The sequence below is a fragment of the Ammospiza nelsoni genome, chromosome 5, assembly GCF_027579445.1.
Source record: "Ammospiza nelsoni isolate bAmmNel1 chromosome 5, bAmmNel1.pri, whole genome shotgun sequence".
NCBI lineage: Eukaryota > Metazoa > Chordata > Aves > Passeriformes > Passerellidae > Ammospiza > Ammospiza nelsoni.
The window spans coordinates 18,583,614-18,598,251 of NC_080637.1; the positions used below are offsets into that span (position 1 = coordinate 18,583,614).

Here is a 14,638-nt window from a genome sequence, read left to right on the forward strand (position 1 = left end):
GAAGTGTCTCTGGTAAATCAGAGGAGGCTCTAATACAACAGCAAAATCTGATTTACACAACAGAAAGGAAAACTAATCAGAATTTAATAACCACAGCTTCCATAAGATAAGGATCATACATTGCTCTGTATTACAACAGGATCTCTGTACTGCAGAATGAGTGTTCGGGGCATTTCAAAGCATGTTGTGGGAGGCAACCTTAGTGAAGGAGTTTGAAAACACTCCAGAAAACTCTGAAACAAAAAGAGAGCATACAAGAAGAAACATTTCTCAAAAAAAAAAAAAACCACATTTACAACTTCTAAGACAGTATCAGCTGTTCCAGTGGTGGACTGATAGACTGAGGCAGTAGAGTAGAAAATGCCATTAAAAAGTGCACACTCAAAATCTAAAAAATTCAAAACTAACTTTACAAACTGAATTCCTGAATCAGCTTTGGTTTATACAGTTTATGACACGTAAAACAGATGACTGCAAAATATAAGCTTTAAGTGCCTGAATCACATACAGACCAATGGCATGTCATTCAGGATCCAGAAATGACTATAGAAAGCCAGTAATATTTAGGACCATTTACTTCTAATTACCTTGGCAAAAATTACTTAAGAGGATTTAAGATCAGAATCTTTTTTCCAAACATTTTTTACTGATTTATGCCGAAACAGTTAAGAACTTTAAGAAAGAAAAAAAAAATTTTAAACTTTTTCCATTTGAAGATTTTTACTTTCTCACCTACAAAATTCTGATATAAATGAAAAAATCTTTAGAGATTTCTTAAAGACTTAAATCAATAATTCACAAGTTGCATAACGAAAAAGCATTATAATTATTTATCAATACACTGCATGAAAATCCTAGTGCTTAGGAGTCTTTCAGAGCAGGCCAGCAGGACCTGACACCTACAAAGAAAGGCTGCTCCATTTCCTAAACCGAGATGTTCCTGAATGGAACTAACTTTTGAAAAATCCTGTAGCTAGTAATTTCACACAGAGCTTTAATCAACTGAGATTTTTCTTCATTGAAAGTAAGGGTTTCCCTATAATTGTGAGAACACAACTTTTAGGTATGCTATCCAATGAAAAGGGAACAGACAGACAGAAAACCCCTGAGCACTCCTATGTAAGGAGGTCAAGCAATCTGATTCTATTAAAAATAAATAATTTAGCATTTACTTGCCTTTTACAGCTGTTTAGGAAAATTGGTGCATAATTTGTTCCTCTTTCTAAGATAGGGAACAGAAAATGAAACTGAAGTTGCTACTTGAAAGAAAGATCAAGGCAGAGATCTGCCACTCCTGAGATGACATACAGGAGACCACAGTAAAATGTAAATCTTTTAATGACTTCAGTAAATTACTCAGCTGCATTCCCAGTCCTAATTTTCCTTGTTTACCTTGAGAGGTACTTCATGCAGGGAGCTTACAACTTCCTGTGATTCAGTATAAAAGATCCAGTGCTTTGCAGCCTCTGCAAGCCTTCTATGACAGCTTGCAGAGTACTTGAGGAAGTGCATGACCTGAGTCCTTTGAGACTGAAACTTCTTATTAAAAATTTATTCCAGCCTAGCAAAAATCAACAGTGCTTGCTATCCTAAGATTTTCTTTCTGGCTTCATTGACAGGATCTGGAAAGACCAAATGAGATGTTTCACTGCTCATGCAGTCAACCTGACAGTGCATGAAGCATCCTCAAGTGAAGATAATCAAGAGCTATTAAAATACCAGCCCAGATTTGCTATTTTTAGGCAAAACTGAACAAAAGAGTTAAAATAAGGCTGACTTGCATGTTCGTATCTTTGTATCTCTAATCAGATGAATCTATAGTTGCTTTTTTCCCCTCAGACATGAAGTATTTTTATCTTCAACACAGAATATTTTTGGAGAACTCAGGAGTTAGCCATGGTTATCAACTGAAGGTTAATTCTCAGCATCTGCTTTTGTCTCCATTTTTTTTCAATGCCATGCTGTTAGGAAGTAATTTCTGAGCATTATGAAAGCTTTGGAGGGAAGGGAAAAAGGAAAAGTCAAGGAAGAAAATAGAATAAAAAGGAGGAGAAGAGAAAATGCAATTAAAGTGGGAACATTACCACATTAGGATAGCATGGTCTGATAGCATGACCAATGACCACTGTAACAAAACAAAGCAACTTTGCTCCAATTTTACCTATTCTTGAATATTACACGTTTCTTTGTGTTAAGAAAGAAAAAATCTTCTTAATGTGTACCCTTCCTCTGTGCATGCCAAAGAAATTTCATCTGGGTACTACAATGAGAAACACAGCAGAGAGCTATTCAATTTAAACTATCCCCAAATACTGGGCTGTGGGTATGATACAAAGGCCAAGTGCACGCTACCATAATTACTCTTTATGAAGGGCATTCCTCTATGCAGGCAAATGCATATTCTAATCTCTTCTAACTGAATGGAAAAAAGGGAAAATAAAAAAATCCACCACAAACCATAAATCCACACACAAACCTTCTCTGAGAGACATTAACCTGCAGTCAATCACACTGTGTAATCTGTCCCACTCTCTCCACTCACAGCAGAAAGGGCCACAAGTGACTGAACCTGCCAGGTTCAGTGCCTGATGCTGCTGTTGGAGCCACTGGATGAACCTTTTCTATTGTCCACCTCTTAAATCAGACTGTGGGTGAGTATGTGGGGGCTGGACTGGATAACCTTGAAAGGCCCCTTCCAACCCAAACTATTCTATGATGTTCCAACAGCCAGGCTCACTTGATCCACGTTGATACACTGTATGTCTGGGAAGAGGGACTTCACCATGTCTAAGCCTGTGAATTTGAAGGTGAAGGTCATCTACACTAAGCCACAGCACCATGGCAAGTATCTTCTTAAATAAATTAAAACATAACTTACAAAAAATACAGCGTGGATCTCCAAATTCACTAACTTTTTAGCTATTTTCAATAAATCCCACAGCTCTGTTTACCATCTGTACCACACAGAAAAAAATAGTCTTAAATGTCACAAATGAAGCACATAGGGGATTATGACATTTAATTTTTTACAAAGCCAAACCTGGGCCAAGAAATGAGCTAAGTATTAAAAAAAAAGAGAAAAATAAAAAAAAAGCAGCACTAGAATACAGTAAAAGGCTCCACAATTCCTACAGCATCAAGAAAAACAGAAGGGCTTCCAGAAATATTTGTTTATTATTACAGAAGATTTACTTATAATCATCTTGGAAAACACAGCAATTGTACATTGGGTGCTAATAATTAATATCTTAAAAATAACCCAAAAGACTTTACTTTCAAAGATATTAACATTTTAAAGACCCCAAAAAAAATTTCCAGAATACTAATGTATAATGTACCTTATGTATACACACATCTCACAAGCCCTAAAAAAAGCACCACATTGCCATTTATCCAGGAGTTCATCAACCCCCACCACTCTCAACTATGTTGCTTAAAATTCCCCTTATTTTAATAACATAAATCAAGAACTAGGAAAAGGATTTTTCATCGTCAGGAAGTCAACACGATGATTATTTATATGAAATAAAACCAGAAGGAACGTTTATGTTCTTAAAACACTTTGTGAGTGCTGATTGGCATAAAATAGCTTCCTACCCCCTCTTTCTGCCTTATGCACTTATTTTGTTCTATGTGTATTACAAAACCCCTCCTCTATCTCTCAAAATGTCCCCAGAAATTAAATTGGCAGAAATTTTCATAGGCCTGGCAGAACTCCTGGCTTAAGTGTGCGTGGGCCAAGAAGAAATTAAGAAATGCAATGGGGTTCTTTTTTCTTTTCTTCCTCCTAATTTCTTTCTTTAATTTGCTTTATTTTCTTAGTAAATGGTCCTACATTTCCCATTGGCCTATCAACCTACTAGAAGACCAATTAACCAAACATGTTTTGACAACTGAACAGCCAGACTCCTGTACTCCCCATGTCTCTACACTGACAAATTTAACAAACCAGAGAATAATTCCTTTTAGGCCTTTATAACCTCCTCACAATCTCTAATACTTTGTTTGCAAATACACCTTAACATTTTTTATGTTTCCAAACCTCCTGGAGTCAGGCAGCTGAAGTTCTTGAACACCACTAAAGTGCTCAAATAATTAAATTTCAAATCAGACTTCACATGAAACAACCACTATGCATTTCAATACAACAAGCCAGGACTGTGGATCTGTAAATAGATTTAGTCAAATTGTTGCACCTCATTCATGAATATAAATTTTTTATACACACACACACACACACACACACAAGTACTGTCATTCCTGTCTGTGCTAACCACAAGAGAAATTATACCAATTTGGGGCTTTTTTCACTGAGGAACCTTTATTTTAGTTTTTTATTTACTTCAAAGATGTAAGTTTCTTAGATATGCATGTTTTACTTTCACTTCCTCCATTTAGTGAATGGTAATGAACGCCGTGCATATGAAGCCTGACTTTTAGCCAAACGGGCCTGTGTTCCAGAGATGCAAATATTCATTAGAAATCAAGTACTCAAGAATTAAAAAAATGAACTGTGCTCCATTTCACTCCAGACACAATGTCTACCCTTATCATATCAAATTAAGTAATAGCAGTCCTCACTACAATATTAAATTCTACCAAATGCAAATGGAATTTGTATACAGGTTACTTGCCATCATTTTGTAATAGCTGAGCAAAAACAAAACCCAACATTTACTAAGAGATTTAATAAGGAATCTTTGTTGTATACTGATAACTGTACGTGAAGGATGTATTAAGAAATGATAAATTCCCTCACTCTGTGCTTTTTACTGTGTGAATATTCCACTTCAGGGATCCATATTCTAAATCTGTATTCTAAATATTCATCTAAACATGAGTTTCAGTACCTTGAAAAACTCTGTGTAGCTGGAAGCAAAAATATGAAGTAAATTATATATGTCACCGAAATTTCCTACTACTGCATTTGGACAATAAATAATAGAAACACAACATACTGCACTATAATAATCACTGTCTGAAATCCTGATTCTATGGTAAGTTACAGTGGTTGTTTTAGGATAGAGTATTTTAAATACTTAGTTTCTAATTAAAATAGAGAGTACTGTAACAGCAACTAGGAATTTTAAAACCTAAATTTACAAAAACTTAGAGATGACTAATAAGACCAAGTACACAGGCAAATTTCATCTGATCATAAGTTAGCATTTTACAATGTTAAAAAGGGTTTCTTGAAACAATAATTTGTTCCATCTGCTATCTTACTAATACACAACTGATACAGGCAAATTTTTAATGGTCAGTAAAATCTACCTTTTATTCACTAATCAATTTCATTTTTCTGTGATATAATAACTTCACAAAATATTTCCCTGACAAAAATGATTCATCTCAGTAACAAAAGAGCAAGGTAAGTATACAATGGGTATTTTGAAAGGTCATTAAACTTGTCACAGTTAAGACCTGACATGCCCAACCTTCAAGAATCACACATCAATCTCTGATGTCACCAAAATTTCCTAGGTAAACCAACAATCTTCTTTTGGAAATTGTTGCTAGATACCATATGAAGCAAACTCAAAATACATCAAATATGTATAGGAAATTTTTAAACATGTCTCCACTATGCAGCTGTCAGTTTCAACACAGCAACTACAAAGACAGATGTATTCTGTGATAATGTAGAACACTAGAAAATTTAAATTTAAGATTACACTACTCTCCTGCTTCATATATTTTAAAGATTCACATATGAAAGGTCACAGTATGGAAATGAACTGCTTTCAGTTCCCTTTAAAGGCTTACTCTCATTGTTCCATAGTCCCCTACTTCTGAAAAAGAGCTGGCATTTCAGTAACCTTACGTATGAAAACCAACAGCATGTGGGACACCACACTTACACAGGAGTGTGTCAGTGGATTCCATGTGTCCTTCTTGAAAATAACTAGAAAAACATCAACCCCAAATGTAAGTCAAGAGAGCACAATAAAAGCAGTCTATGAGAATAAGGAAACAACCAGATTGGTGTGGTTTCACTTAACTAAATAAACTTTAAAGTCTTCCTTTGAATTTTGTCATGTAAGAAAACAGGAGTGACAAGAAAGGAGGAAACACTGAAGAGAATGCAGAGTAAGGGACAGAAACAAGACATCCTTCAATAATGTCAAAAACCCTCATACTGGCTATGAATAGGTAAGAAAGAAAAAATATGTGACAGTGCAGCTCTCAACCACCTAAAAATTTCAATCCTTGGCATATTAAGTGGTTATTTTTTATTATTTTTTCTGTATTTGGTAAAATTAAGGATAGCTAATATTCGCACCATTCAAAGAAAACTGTGCAACAATAATTCATTTTCAACTGCAGGGATTTCCCCCAAAGCTGATAACTCAGTCAATGAACACAAGAAGCCTGTTGCATGCCTTTTCCTATGATTAGATGGCTTTGGAAGAAAAAGCTCTGCTGGATTCTACTGAATAAAAGCATTCTTACCTACAGCACGAGACTAAATTTTGTAAAAATAACCAAAGAGAAAGGATGTATTGCTATATACATCATCTAATGTATTTTTATCATAATACAGACATTTACATGAATCAATACCAGCTGCATGCACAAAGAAATCTCAACTGTTTTTAAATCTTGGTAAGCATCTGACATTTGTGCTGGTTTCCTGCTGAACTGCAGCTCAAGATAGCTGCCAACTGCAAATTAGTTAAATTAGTGTGGAGACAAATTTGGAAATAACATGAGGAATAAAATTTCCTCTGTGAAAGCAAAATGTTTACTTGCCAACAGGCAAACTAATCAAAGGAATAAGATCTGATAAACTGCCACATCTGTATGAACCATATATGCTTAAAACACAAGATACTGTTAAAGAATCATAGAACATTTTCAGGTGAATATTAACTGGCCAAACTGTTTCAATTCACTCTTCTTGAACAAGTACAAATTCTAACTATAAATGCCCCCTAAGTATTAGTTCCACATAAATTTAACTCTCTTTATATCTTTACTAGCTTCAGAAAAAGACTACATAATTTTGGTTTAAATTAACAATAGAAAAACTTTTTAACTTCTGGATTTTATTCCTGTGACTAGGTTGTTAAGTTTTGAAGATAGTCAAAAGCATATTTGCTCTACATACACCTAACTCCCCAGAAAGAAGGAAAAATGGCTGAATTTAAATGTATTCAGAAATCTGGTGGGTTTTGGTTTCGTATCTGCCTTTTTTCCCCTTTAAGAATTAAGTTAGTTTTCATACAAAATTAAAACCTTTTCTTCCCCTATAGAAAAAAATCCACAATGTTTAACCCAAAAATTTCAAGAAATTAGGACTAATTCCCAGTGTGATCTAGCACAAAATAATTCATTGTGTATGATAAAATGCAATCTATGTCCAGGTACATAATGAAATTATCTAGGTTATACACTGGCAAATTAAGATATTTGGAAACCAAGGTTTTTATTTTATTAATAAAGATTAACTGATTTGTATTATCACACTGCCTTCACTTGGTACTTACTTCAGAACTAAAGTACCAGATCTAATCTGCATGCTCTTTCCAAGCTCTTAGGAAAATGAATGCAAGTTGGGGCTTTCTAAACAGGCAAACAGAACCAAACCCCCAAAATATAAATGAAAAACACTTCCCCTCACTGCATCTTACATAAAATCTTCTCATATTATGATTCCAGCATTAGAATCATTAGTGTCTTCACGTGATCATTCAAAAAAAAAAAACCCAGCCAACCAACCAACCAAAAAAGTGCAATGCCCCACACGTCGAAAAATTCCGTTATTCAAAACAAACAAATTTCCCCCACACAAAAAAGAAACAACCTAAAAATCAACAATACTTCCCTTTTCCCCCAAATAAAACTCTCTATCCCTCCCCCAGCTTTTGAAGTACATCTTCACACCTTATGTTCAAATTAAACTCCTATCTTTTTCATTCATAGAGGCAAATCCCCACATACTGTTTTCATACCTGCATAAGGGTTCCCAACATGACAATGAAACAGATTATTTATTTCAAAGGTAATATTAAAGTCATAGCAATGGCCATGGATGACATTAAGGAAATATCCATAAGTAATTTCCTGATGCTGCTTTTCTTCCTCAAAGGTTTTGTATGAATTTCTCAAATAAATAGAACTATGGTGTGCTAAGAAAAGACATCATTAATGTCTTGAGAGATATAATTAATGTCTTGAGCTGTTTGTTCTGCCCTAATGTATCAAGATAACATTTTCTTTCAAATATCCTTTAGAGAAGTCTCATTAAGAGCATAATCTCACCTTCAATTCTACTGAAAGTGCACAGACTAAAAATAAAAAACACATGAAGTGTCATTATATGTGGGGGTTTTAACATTTCCATAAAATACATGGATATACAAAGTGCCTCATACACAGTCATCAGTTTCATAATATAAAAATATGCTTGGAGTAACACTCAGCAAAATGAAATCATACATGGCACAGGTATTTTTCACACTCCTGCTTACAAGCCTTCCAGTTTTGGCATCACATGTCAAGTTTCCACGTAGTTCTAAGAGGGAATTTGCAAAAAAGAAGCCAATTCATCTTTCCTACAGGTTTCATATACACCAATATGTGTACTTAAAAACTGCATCATGAAACTAAAGGACCCAAACCTGGTTCTGTAAGTCTAATTGTCAAGGGCCAACACAAAAATGAGTAATAATTTTTTGAACTGTAACTACTCAACTGCGAGGACAACCTGTTTCAAGTGCTAAAATCTGAAGATTAACAATCACATGTAGGTAAAAACTAACAGGTATGTTAACTTTCCAGATGTATCCATTCAAATAAGTTTTGTAAACATTTACCTGTATCCAAGCGCTTTACAGGGGACTCATCATCAACCTCAGAATCTCCACATGCACTCCTTGATCTTTTCCTTGGGTGCAGAAGTGTCTCCAACCTTGGAAGGACTACAGACAAAAAGGTTTTGGTCCCTAGCTGTGGAGAAGTTGGCTGGGTTTCAGTGTTCTTTGCAGACTTTTGGGGGCTTACACTTTTCGATTTGCAGAAGAGAATGGATGTACGTCTGTTTACATCAGTTGATGACTCAGCTACAGCAGAAACAGTCGACTCATTGAGATTACTGTCAAGTAAGTGTTCTGGAGTGTGTCCATTTATTTCTTTCTGAATGGAAGTGCTATATAATTCATTATCAAATTTTACTCTTTTGTAAAGCTTACTCTGCTCTGGATTGAGTTCTACTGGTTTGAGGGTTGGTGGTTCTGAATTAGTCTCCAAGTTTGAAGGAAGAGGTAATGCATCTGATGGTTCAAGTTTAGGGGGAGATTTATCTCCTGAAAAAATTATAAATAGAGTGTGATTTTTGAAAACCTGTAGTTATAAAGTCTATTATAAAACTCACTATAAATGTGCAGCCCACCAAATAAATTGTTGTCTGGAAACAAAGCATAACATTTTAAAACCAAAACTTGTCTAGCAACAATCTGTCCTAGTTAGTAGTTCCTACTTTTATACTGGGAATGCAACAGGGGTAGAAAAGAAGACATCTATAGTTGGTGTTAACAATTTATACCTGGATAAGTACTTGCTTCTTCTCATGCAGTTATGTTAGTTTCATTAACTAAAAACTACTGACATTTTTTCATTAGGAAGTTGGGGTGGTGGATGATTATCTGTTAAATGCAATTATACTGCCATTCGAGTAAAATTTTTTGTAAGATACGTTTTTATCTATTTCACCTTATCAATATTCAGTTTACCTGCCTATGAAAAATTTTATTAGCTAATCAATTAAAAAAAATGTACTTGTAACCTGTTCTACTTGAGTGAACTAAAACGTGTTACAAAACCTATACAAGGGCATGATTTGTAAAACCTTTTTACAGTTGTGACCATCTGTTTAATCTAGGAAAAAGTAATAAAATGGAGAAGAAAAACCCAACATCCCCAAAATCATGCAGCTTGATTAGCCTCTACTCAAAAAATAACACACTTGATAATGCAGATTTGATATGAGAAACCAGAAAAACCACCCTCCAACATTTTTCTCCCCTTCTCCCCCACACTTTAATATTGTTTAGTATGATCATGTCCCACTCAATTCCACTAAATCCATGCTAGGAAAAGACAATTGAGATATGACAGTGAGGTACAAAAGTAGTTTCAGTTTTTCATCACAAGTAATGGGAAAGAAAATAAACATTCCACTATTGCAGCATTCCCTAATACAACTAGGATGTCCTAACCCACAATTATCAACTCAAAAAGATGCTAGAATCTTTCCAGTTTCCAAAAGAGTCTTTCAAAATACAAGAAAGGAAATACTTATTCTAGAGTAACTACATAACACTAATGTACTATTTATGCTAAATAAATATTTTGTTTTATATTTTATTTTATGTGATTTATTTTATCACATAAAATATTTAATATTAGTCAAATTTTCTATGCCACCTGAAAAAAGGTGTAAAATCCCAAAGTGTTTAAGTTCTCTATTTGCAGTTTATTTTGTTTGGTTTTGGCCCAGAAATATTTACTTGGAAATCAACGATTTCTAAGTGTAAAAAAAAATCTTTACCCTGTTGTTTAAGGTTTAATGAAACAATAGCAGAGTCCATATTAAAAATACCTGATTTTAAAATACAGTGTGACTGTGCTTACATCTTTTGCAGGCACACAGGTATTAGAATTGGTAACTAGTATTTCAGGAAGACTGTAGAATTAAATGTAGTCAGAAAAGCACATTTAGACGATCAGCCATTAAAAAATCCTGTGCTTTAAAATCTCCATGGTGACTTCCTTTGTGAACAAATTCTGATTTTCTTACAACTAATCAGAAAATATTTGCAGAAAGATTAAAGAACCACTTGAGAATTATTTAGAAATAAAACCTAAATTTCATGGGATTATTCTGGTACTATATTTTTCACATGATCAAAGACTGAAAACAGAACTGCAAGAGGGTAATTCAGAGTTCTATCAAAGTCAGCTCCTCCAGAGATCCTGGGCACAGGATTTTTCTTTTTATTTTGGGGCAATTTGTTTTCTTTACTCCTGTACGTACTTTCCTTTTAAGAACTGAAATTTGAACTAATTATTATTACTCTCCACTAGATCAGAACCATAACAACCATACCAATCAAACCTGGATCATGTCTTTCATCATGTTTTATTTTAAAAGCCTACCCTAAATATAAGAAAACCACTACTGTTCACTTTGGACTACTTTTTTCACAAAAATCTGCTGAAGTGAAAGGCTGTGGCATCAAAATGTTAAGCTACAAATAAAAAAAAGGTTGTGGATTCATTAGATGCCAAACCCCACATTCCTAAGAAACTGTATTTAATACCATCATCACTTAAAGATCAAAAAAATTCCCAAATTTAAAAAATCCAAACCATTAAACATTTTGAGAACACTTAAAAACTCAGAACAGGAAAATGTGCTGATTCACGTACACTTTTTCTACCAATGCTCAAATCTCCAGCAAGTTCTGTTTGGAACTAAACACTAAGTTGCTGTTTGAATGGCAGTTAAGGACAATCATTTAATTGACTTCACCTTTCAAAAATTTTGATAGCATCAAGCCACAACAAATAGAGATTTCCTTATTTATTATCATGCTTCCACTTTCCCTTGAGCTCTTTCCTCCTCCTATTCAAGGCACTTATTCAAAAATGAAACACATCTCTTAACTCTCCTAAAGAAAAAGTTTAGTTCCTTAGAGCTAATCATGAAACAAAGTCAACAGAATTCTTATTTGAGTGACATTTTTTCTTTCCATCATTTTAAAATGAGCAATAAAAATCTCAGAAATTCGATTTAAAAGCTAAAAATGCAAATATTAATTTAATTAAAATATTAAGTTAGTCCTTCCAGCACAGTGCTCTCACTGAATTCAATGGCAATTAGCCAAAAGTAGACACAGTCTGAGACAACTGTTTTGAGGAGGAAGAGAAGCAAAAGGGGAAGAGCTAGGCAGATGTGGCTGACTTGATTCTAAAGAGCTAGGCAGATGTGGCTGACTTGATTCTACAACGTGAAATTTGTTAAGTCTTATCAATAGTTAGCTTTATTTAAAAGAGATAAATAAATAAACAAATAACCCCAAAGCCTACCCACCCTCCTCCCTAGAGTCTGGAGTAGTGAATAAAAAAGGCTACAAACACAGTAGAACAGCCAGAGTCTTCATTACCACTGACCTAGGCTCACATGATCCCTAATACATATTTTGACATTTAAGTGTGTTTCCAAAAGTAAAAAGATATTTTCCACTCAGGCATTTCCAACTGCTTTTCATCTGATATTGTTTGCACTTTCATTTTTTAACACCTAAGTTTTTAAAGCCTTGCTACCATGAAAAGTAATGGAAGGAGGTTTTCTTCAGAAGATCATCCTACTTTCAAAATATTTGTTGTGATTAGGCAGCTATTTTCGTATTTTCAAACTATTATTTTAATTTTAAAATCAGTATTTTAAATTTAATATTAGTTAATCAAATTCTTTAATTCACACTACTACTCACATAACAGCACCTGACTGAAGCAGCTCAGACCAGTACTCATTTAAACCTGGTTTACAATCTTACCTTCTTCTTCTCCGTCTTGTTCTAATGCTGCACTTTCTTCCTCGAAACTTCCAATACCTGACTCTATTTGAGGAGCTTGGTTGTGCTGCTGACTGAGTTTGTTGCGAATAATGCTGATTTCTTTCTTTAACAGCTTTGCTCTTTTGCTCCTTGACCCACTGGATTTCATTGCACAGGTGAGATCAAGTTTTTCTAGCAGCTCTCTCAGCTGTTCTTCCAAGGACATATGTGCTCTGTTTGCAGGATTCAGTAACCTATCCACTGAAGTCAAAACACGTACAATTGAAAACGTGTTAGCATTTCCCAGAACATCCTCAGAACAGTAATACAACAAAAGGAAAAAACTGAATTTGCATGCCAAAATAAAAAATACTGTCAAAAAACTATTTAGATCATAGCCAGAAATACTGAAATTAATTCCTACTATACAGTTACTATTTTTCTTAATCAGCATTTTGATCAAAAACTAAGCAGTAGAGCAAAGAAATAAAAGGTCAGAAGAAGACATAATTAACCCTTCCCACTTTAACAGATTAATTGCTTCTTGTTAAAGAAAAGGACAAAATTATGGTTATAAAAGAACCATATTATTATGTGTTTATTATATAACATATAATATGTGTAAATTATATAACACATATAATTATGTGTTAATTATTCTCCACTGCCAAACCTTAGAAAACTCATGTGTACGTCAAAAAAACCCTATTTAATTCTTAGTATTACAAATGTGCTCAATTTATCAAGTAGGTTACTCAGGAATGTGCTGAAGTTTATGAACACTGGTATTCATTTCCCATGCCTTACAAGCATATATGATCATGTGAAAGAAAGCACTCAACTTAAAAACCTTTTCCATGTAAATTGTTGAATTAGGGTCTGACACTGCCAAAATCAGAATCCAGATAGCACTGATGTCTTATGACAGATCTGGTAGAATAGAAACACCAGACTTTTTCAAGCAATGCTTTTAATTGGGGGGTGGAGAATCTAGGTAGCAAACTGGACAGCAACAATCCTATACAACTATATGGAACATACACACTGTATGCAATGAAGAATGCAGCTTTCCAAAATAACTGAAACACATCTTACCATCTTCCCAAGAGAAAGGCTGGGGTGACTCAAGTTTAGGCCGTTCTGGTAAGTGCATTCCAGTTTCACTGTTGTAGCCAATTCCCTCAGCATCTCGCCTGGCTTGCCTGAGAACTACACCTCCTTGATCTCTTAACCGCACTGCAGCTCTATAAAATATTGTATCCTTTGCATTGTATTTCATACAGTTATCTATGATCAGATTGAAGTCCTCTTCAAACTCAGTGAGGTTTTTATAGCCTTGAGCTTCCAACCGTTTCCGCATGGTAGAGAAATCCATAGGATGTTTAATATGATCCAAATAGTCTGGAACCTTTGGATAAATATTTAAAACACAAATGGGTAAAACTGTCTTATTACAGACAAAGAAACATTAGTTAGTAACTGATCCACTTTTTATATGTATCTTGTAACAACTCAATACAAGAAATTGAAGATGTAACTTAGAATTGCACATCTAGATATTGCAAACATTTGCATGCCAATGGAAATTTACGTATTACAATATTCTGCATCTCAGGTAACAAGTCTGAGCTCTACTAATAGATGCTGAAACTACTTTTTCGTGGGAATTCTGTGGTTTTATGTACTCCTACTTTCAGGCAACTAGTGATAGGACAAGGGAAAATGGCCTCAAGTGGCACCAGGGGCAGTTCAGGTTGGATATTAGGAAAGATTTCTACATTGAAAGGGTGGTTAAGAAGTGAACAGACTCCTCAGGGAAGTGGCGCAGTGACCATCCATGGAAATGTGGCACTTTGAAATATGGTTTAGTCTGCATACTGGTATTAGGTCCAAGACTGGACTCAATGATCTTGGCAGTCTCTTTCAACCTTAATGATTCTAAATATAATAAACAGATGTGCATGCAGTATATCCACAAATGTACACATGTACACTCTAAGTCTGTCTAGTTTCACCTTCAAGTAAGAACACAGTATCTGCGTTGCAATTTTTGATATCCTTCGAATTAGCCTTAC

The 14,638-nt window shown here is 34.6% G+C and overlaps 1 protein-coding gene across 9 annotated transcripts in view; it reads right to left on the reverse strand.

Moving 5' to 3' along the window:
• BRD1 (bromodomain containing 1) overlaps positions 1 to 14,638 on the reverse strand; it is a 70,134-nt gene that overhangs the window by 18,276 nt on the left and 37,220 nt on the right. For all 9 annotated transcript variants that reach the window (XM_059471578.1, XM_059471579.1, XM_059471581.1 and 6 more), the window contains 3 exons: positions 13,659 to 13,971; positions 12,564 to 12,824; positions 8,820 to 9,308 (listed from right to left, as the gene is read on the reverse strand). In XM_059471578.1, the coding sequence (XP_059327561.1) occupies positions 8,820 to 9,308; positions 12,564 to 12,824; positions 13,659 to 13,971 (1,063 nt within the window). The remainder of the gene's footprint in view (positions 1 to 8,819; positions 9,309 to 12,563; positions 12,825 to 13,658; positions 13,972 to 14,638) is intronic.